General features: G+C 37.6%; 1 protein-coding gene across 1 annotated transcript in view; it reads left to right on the forward strand.

Moving 5' to 3' along the window:
* LOC110053371 (uncharacterized) overlaps positions 1 to 7,500 on the forward strand; it is a 21,434-nt gene that overhangs the window by 8,438 nt on the left and 5,496 nt on the right. The window contains exons 5-7 of the mRNA XM_020759593.2: positions 274 to 328; positions 863 to 880; positions 2,057 to 2,098. Coding sequence (XP_020615252.1) covers positions 274 to 328; positions 863 to 880; positions 2,057 to 2,098 — 115 coding nt within the window. The remainder of the gene's footprint in view (positions 1 to 273; positions 329 to 862; positions 881 to 2,056; positions 2,099 to 7,500) is intronic.

Here is a 7,500-nt window from a genome sequence, read left to right on the forward strand (position 1 = left end):
AGATTTGCACCAATGGGCATGTAAGAAGTCTCTCTAGGTAGTTATTGGGAATATCTCTTCACTCTGGGCAAGTTTGAATTTTTGCGACCTGAGTGTCTTTCATTGACCAGTAAGTGTAGTTGTCCTGGAAAGTGCCAATGCCCTTATTGCAGTTGATCATACATGTAGATGTGGACCAATGAGCATGCAAGGATCCTCTCAGTTACTGTCGTGATACGTAGTGCTTTCACTTGGGCTAAGGCTGATTTTTGTTTTCTTTTTATTTGCCACCAGTATCTTTCATTGACCAGTAAGTGTTGTTGTCCAGGAAAATGTGGAATACCCCCAGGTAATGTTACAAGACTTATTTTAGAGTCAACCATGAAATATAGCATCGTGTCAGTCTGTAAATAAGCTCCCACCAGTACTGCAAGCTACTTAGCTTTGAACTGAAAATGCCGAAATTTGGAATTTTGTAACACTGTACAGCATTTTTTTTCTTTTTTTTTTTTAACAAAAGGAGGCATTTAAATCACATGCGACACTAACAAACCGTAACAAGGGTCATATATTACATCACTTAATGTACTTTACAATACTTTTTTTTTAAACTTACATTGCTCTCTTTGCATCACATTTGCAAGTTACATTACTTGAATCACTTTATTGCAAGCTTACCATTCTGCTCATTATTTAAGCTTACATCTCTCTCCTTACAATGAAATTGGCAGTCTACAATAAAGTAAGTTGCAACAACGTGCAACTATGATAGAGAATACTTGAGACTAGTTGACATTAATAAGGTTTTTTATTTTTTATTTTTTTTTTAACTTGCAACTGGTCTTGTTGTTAATGTTTTTAATGTTGTTGTTTTTTTTTTCAGTTCCTCTCAGGACAACAGGTTTGTTTTACAAAGAAATATTTGCTAACCATTCGTAGGTTCCTAAGTAAAATATGTTAGTAATATATGAAACACAAAAGACCATGTTTGACAACATTTCCAAGCACGGAGAAGCGAGTTGAAAATATGATGTGCAGCGGAGTATTTTTGGCGAACTTCAATGTGTTTGGAAATGTGGTCAAACATGGTCTTTTGTGTTTGATTTTTAAAAATTTTTTTTTTGAATTTTTTTTTATACTTTAATTGTGATTCACACTACTTACAACACTGCTTCGTCTACTTACCCAATTTACAGTAATGTAACTACTACTTAGGGTGGTGATAACTATTTACAACAGTAATACAACTACTTACACTACTTTAGTACTTACACTACTTGACAATACCATGCAATTACAGATACTACTTACCATACAACAATTTGCATAACTTACTCTACAAAACAATACAATTGCTTATTTAACTTAAGATACTAATACTTACACTACTTACAATATAATACCATTACTGATGCTTCTTACATTCATATTAAAACAATAGTAGTAAAACACTAATAACTGATTTTGCCATCGAGACTGATTATATATTGTAAATTGAATTCAATTAATTTAACTTTCACATTTTTCAGCTTTCCAAATGTTGTAAAGATCGCGCTGAGTTCAATTCAAGAAAATTGAAAGTTTTTTCCAACATTTTGTAAGAATAATAATATTTTTGTGTTTGCACACTTAAGATCCCAAACTTCTGGGTTAGGTTTGGGCTTGTATTTGGGGGAAGATCATAGTCCTTAAATAGTAGCTGTATTTTAGATGTTGTAAAGTTAACTCTATGCTCATTATTGAACCGTGCAAGAACTTTTTGAAAGAAGTTTAGGTTGTCCATTACATCACTTAGTATATTTTACCAATACTTTTTTTAAACTTACATTGCTCTCTCTGCATCACTTTTACAAGTTACATTACTTGAATCACTTTTATTATTGCTAGTTTACAATTCCTCCCATTATTTAAGCTTACATCTCTCTCCTTTCAATAAAATTTACAGCTTACAGTGAAGTGAGTTGCAACAACTTGCAACTATCATAGAGAATATTTTAGATTAGTTGACATTAAGGAAGCTTTTTTAATTTAATTTTTTTTAACTTGCTACTGGTCTAATCGTTTTTTTTTTTTTTAGTTCCTCTCAACACAACCACAAAAGCACCAGAAACACCAACAGGTTTGTTTTACAAAGAAATAGTAGGTAACCATTCGTAGGTTCACAAGTATGTTAGTAATATTATCAAACACGAAAGACCGTGTTTGACCACATTTCCAAACACCTCGAGGAGAGTTGAAAATACGACGCGCAGCGGAGTATTTTTGGCGAACTTCAAGTTGTTTGGAAATGTCGTCAAACATGGTCTTTCGTGTTTGATATATCTTCTCAATCGAAACTAAAACTGAGGAGAAAAGGGAGAAATAAAATTATAAAAATTTATGGTAATTAAGATCAGATATCCAAACGTTATTGAGTTTGAGAAAGACAGTTTTCAAACTCATGACGAGTCCCTGTCCATAAATATGGAAAATAACTCGGCAAGGGTCGAAAATTCGATTTCGCTCATTTTCCTATGGTAGATAGGCTAGGGCATGACAAAAACTACTGAATAGTTTTTTTGGCAAAATATCCTTTTATTTCAAAGAAATATGCAAATTAAATTTTTTCACTATCGTGTTATAAATTTCTTAGTGAACATGGAGTCAATTCAAGACAACATTATAGACGTCATCCTCGGAGACCCAGGAGCAGTTAGTGGGAGCGGGGAAAAGTCTACACGGGTGAGAAAAAAGTTCGGGCGAAGACCCGTATAGAATTTTTCCCCGCCCCCACTAACTACCCCTTGGTCTCTGAGAATGATGTCTATCATGATTGTCTTGAATTGACTCTATGTTTACTAAGAAATTTAGCTAAATTTATAACCCGATAGTGAAAAAATATTCAAGGTACACCAACCTCTATTAAACGGCCAATCCCTATTAAGCGGCCACCTCCCATTTCCCCGAGGGTAGCCCACTTTATTATATGTAAACCATAAATAATTGCACAGCGCGAAAAGACCTAGGTACGAGTTTAGCGTTACAGTATTTACACAGGGCGTGTAGGTAGCGGTGGTCTAGCAAAAGATGACAACACGGGCAATGGTTAACTATTCATTCTTTCCATTGCTTAATTTAATCTCTCTCTACTCAACAAGATTGTGTGCTCCTTGTGGTTCCAAGCCTTACGGAGCCTTGCGTATTAGGATAGAAATTGTCATACCGCTACCCCCTAAAATGGGATGACAGCATTGCGTGACGAACAAACAAGGAACCGCTGCAGCAAAGGATTCAAGCAGCAATAGATCAAACGATGATCAAACGTAATATTTTGGTGTAGTGCAAAGCAAGCAACTATCTACAAATCACTTAGCCGTTTTTGACTTAGATGCAGTGGTGATCAGGCTATCTTGAAAACAGGGAACGGGGAATCGGGGAATGAGAATGGGGAACGGGGAACGGGGAACGGGGAATCTTTAAAATGAGGAATCTTTAAAAGCGGGAATCTTTAAAATGGGGAATCTTTAAAAGCGGGAATCTTTAAAATGGGGAATCTTTAAAAGCGGGAATCTTTAAAATGGGGAATCTTTAAAAGCGGGAATCTTTAAAATGGGGAATCTTTAAAAGCGGGAATCTTTAAAATGGGGAATCTTTAAAATGGGGAATCTTTAAAAGCGGGAATCTTTAAGAATGGCTGACTGTTAGGACCGAGAAACGCCGGTCAACCTCCCATTTGACAAATCGCTCATATTTTGCCTAAAGATACCCTTAGGTGACCTAATTCTAAAAATCATATTTAAAGGTTCCAGCGAATTTTTATTTTTCAGAAATTCGCGAAAATTTGAAAGCGCGGTCAAAGTGCGGTTTTTCGTGTAATGAAATGACCGAAATAAGGTGCGAGGACGAAGCGCTGCTTAAGTCTTAAAATAAACTCAATTGACTTCAAACTTCACACAAATGTGGAACAACCACTCTAATTTATTCCTCGCTTTAAACTAATCTCAGATATGTTGATATAGTGGTTTTACGAACCATTTTAAAAACAACTATGAAGCGTGTGAAAAATAACAGCAAATTATAGGTCATGTTTAACAGCATAAAAATGCATCTGGTACCTCACTTTCCGATTATTTTACTTTACAGCCTTAAAATATCATTATTAAAGATATACCATGCCAAGTTTCATGCTCGAATTCGCAGTATTTCCCTTTGTGAAAAACGAAAATCTATGTCAATGTGTTGGGCGCAAATAACACAATAATTATGCACGAACCAGAAACAAATCAATTTCAATGGCGAAAGTAAAAGGCTATCATTAATTAGAATCCCGTCAATTCACTGCTATCAGGAGAAACATAATGTCCACTGCATAAAAACTGTTTGCAGACGTTTTCGAACCATTGCGCGTTAACTTTGTTAAATTTCGTGTCCGCCGTCATGTCTAGTTTGTCATCGCGTGTATTTCCTTAATGTCAACAACACGTGAATGGTTGTCATAACAAACGCAAGAGATTTCCTGGAACCTTAATGTTTTCGATTCACCAAAACGCTTTAAGTTCGTTAAGACACAATAATGGGTCAACTTGGAATGCTTTTTAGCATCAAGGACGTTAAAGGACTGTAAATTAATCGAGTTGAAATATCTTAAGGCAAATCAAAATCGCGCCCTTATTCTAATTTGGTAAACAGCCGATCTCCGTTCAAGTTCAAGAAGTCGAGAGGTTAATCCGGCAATGTATTACCGGTACAACAACAAAATCAAACCGAGGTCATCAAAAGTGTAAGTTTAAAAGTGTAGTGGCAAGTTCCAAATAAATTTCGCCTATATAAATTGGAAACAAGATGTGAAACGGTCGGACCCGAAACAAATAAACAAAATAATAATACGACTAATTTAACCCGAAAATGTTACAGAAAACATACCTAAAAGCCGTCGATTCCCCTCGATACCACTCCGCATTGCCTTAAAGAGCCCAAGCTTTCTGCTGTAAGAATCAGGGGCCTCATGAATCTGTATTTATTATATCGGCAACCATGCTGCGTGGCTGATATTCGAGACTCAGTAAAAGTTGTCACACAACCGTACGAGCAGCCCAGTCACGCTTTCACTGCTCTTGCGCAAATGTTCAACAATTCGCAGTTAACATAAACCGACTACAAGTTTAAAGTTGTGACAGTAGATTGAAATGCGCTTTGTTAAAGCTGTCCTATCGAAGAACAATTATTTCTTGTTTTTGAATGGCTCTTAGTTGTAGCTACAGTCGGGGAGGGGGGAGAGGGTATTCCCGGAAATTTCGGATATCTGTATGCCGTGGAAGATTAAGTGGTCTCCAGCTCTTAACGCCAACACTGAAACACTAGATGATTCTCGAAGTATCACAGGGGTCACTAAGCTAAATAATTTTGAGTGTAGCTCCGATGAGTCAATTAACCGTTGGCGCGCATATTGCATTGACCGTGGACAGGTGGAAAAACAGTTAAACCGGAAAAGCCTGTTGCACATTGTAATTTAGCGTTGTCCAACACGCAGTCGGTCTGGTTGTAATGTTAATCGTATTTGAGAGAATCTCAAGTTTTCTTTCGACACATACTGGGGTGACATACTGCTAGATGGGCGTGGCCGGGAGCCACGAGTCAAGTCAGTCAACTCGCCATGCTTAACCGAGAAGAGTGACTGCGACCTTAACATCAGTGCCATTATCAACGGGTGTGACCGAGGAAGCGTCTGCTGAGGTTTCCATAGATTGTAACCATACACGGTAGGGGTGTATTGATGTCTTCAAGGCCGCTGCATTCGTGTCTTTTATAGGCTGTCTACTTTAGAGAGGCACTTGTCGCTGGAGAAATGTACTCAGTCCCTCGGTTAAGCATGGCGAGTTGACTGATTGACTCGTGGCTCCCGGCCACGCCCATCTAGCAGTATGTCACCCCAGTATGTGTCGAAAGAAAACTTGAGATTCTCTCAAATACGATTAACATTACAACCAGACCGACTGCGTGTTGGACAACGCTAAATTACAATGTGCAACAGGCTTTTCCGGTTTAACTGTTTTTCCACCTGTCCACGGTCAATGCAATATGCGCGCCAACGGTTAATTGACTCATCGGAGCTACACTCAAAATTATTTAGCTTAGTGACCCCTGTGATACTTCGAGAATCATCTAGTGTTTCAGTGTTGGCGTTAAGAGCTGGAGACCACTTAATCTTCCACGGCATACAGATATCCGAAATTTCCGGGAATACCCTCTCCCCCCTCCCCGACTGTAGCTACAACTAAGAGCCATTCAAAAACAAGAAATAATTGTTCCTCGATAGGACAACTTTAACAAGCGCATTTCAATCTACTGTCACAACTTTAAACTTGTAGTCGGTTTATGTAAACTGCGAAATGTTGAACATTTGCGCAAGAGCAGTGAAAGCGTGACTGGGCTGCTCGTACGGTTGTGTGACAACTTTTACTGAGTCTCGAATATCAGCCACGCAGCATGGTTGCCGATATAATAAATACAGATTCATGAGGCCCCTGATTCTTACAGCAGAAAGCTTGGGCTCTTTAAGGCAATGCGGAGTGGTATCGAGGGGAATCGACGGCTTTTAGGTATGTTTTCTGTAACATTTTCGGGTTAAATTAGTCGTATTATTATTTTGTTTATTTGTTTCGGGTCCGACCGTTTCACATCTTGTTTCCAATTTATATAGGCGAAATTTATTTAGAACTTGCCACTACACTTTTAAACTTACACTTTTGATGAGCTCGGTTTGATTTTGTTGTTGTACCGGTAATACATTGCCGGATTAACCTCTCGACTTCTCTAACTTGAACGGAGATCGGCTGTTTACCAAATTAGAATAAGGGCGCGATTTTGATTTGCTTTAAGATATTTCAACTCGATTAATTTACAGTCCTTTAACGTCCTTGATGCTAAAAAGCATTCCAAGTTGACCCATTATTGTGTCTTAACGAACTTAAAGCGTTTTGGTGAATCGAAAACATTAAGGTTCCAGGAAATCTCTTGCGTTTGTTATGACAACCATTCACGTGTTGTTGACATTAAGGAAATACACGCGATGACAAACTAGACATGACGGCGGACACGAAATTTAACAAAGTTAACGCGCAATGGTTCGAAAACGTCTGCAAACAGTTTTTATGCAGTGGACATTATGTTTCTCCTGATAGCAGTGAATTGACGGGATTCTAATTAATGATAGCCTTTTACTTTCGCCATTGAAATTGATTTGTTTCTGGTTCGTGCATAATTATTGTGTTATTTGCGCCCAACACATTGACATAGATTTTCGTTTTTCACAAAGGGAAATACTGCGAATTCGAGCATGAAACTTGGCATGGTATATCTTTAATAATGATATTTTAAGGCTGTAAAGTAAAATAATCGGAAAGTGAGGTACCAGATGCATTTTTATGCTGTTAAACATGACCTATAATTTGCTGTTATTTTTCACACGCTTCATAGTTGTTTTTAAAATGGTTCGTAAAACCACTATATCAACATATCTGAGATTAGTTTAAAGCGAGGAAT

This window comes from Orbicella faveolata, unplaced genomic scaffold (genome assembly GCF_042242905.1).
Source record: "Orbicella faveolata isolate gen_17 unplaced genomic scaffold, um_ofav_v1 contig_27, whole genome shotgun sequence".
NCBI classification, from domain to species: Eukaryota; Metazoa; Cnidaria; class Anthozoa; order Scleractinia; family Merulinidae; genus Orbicella; species Orbicella faveolata.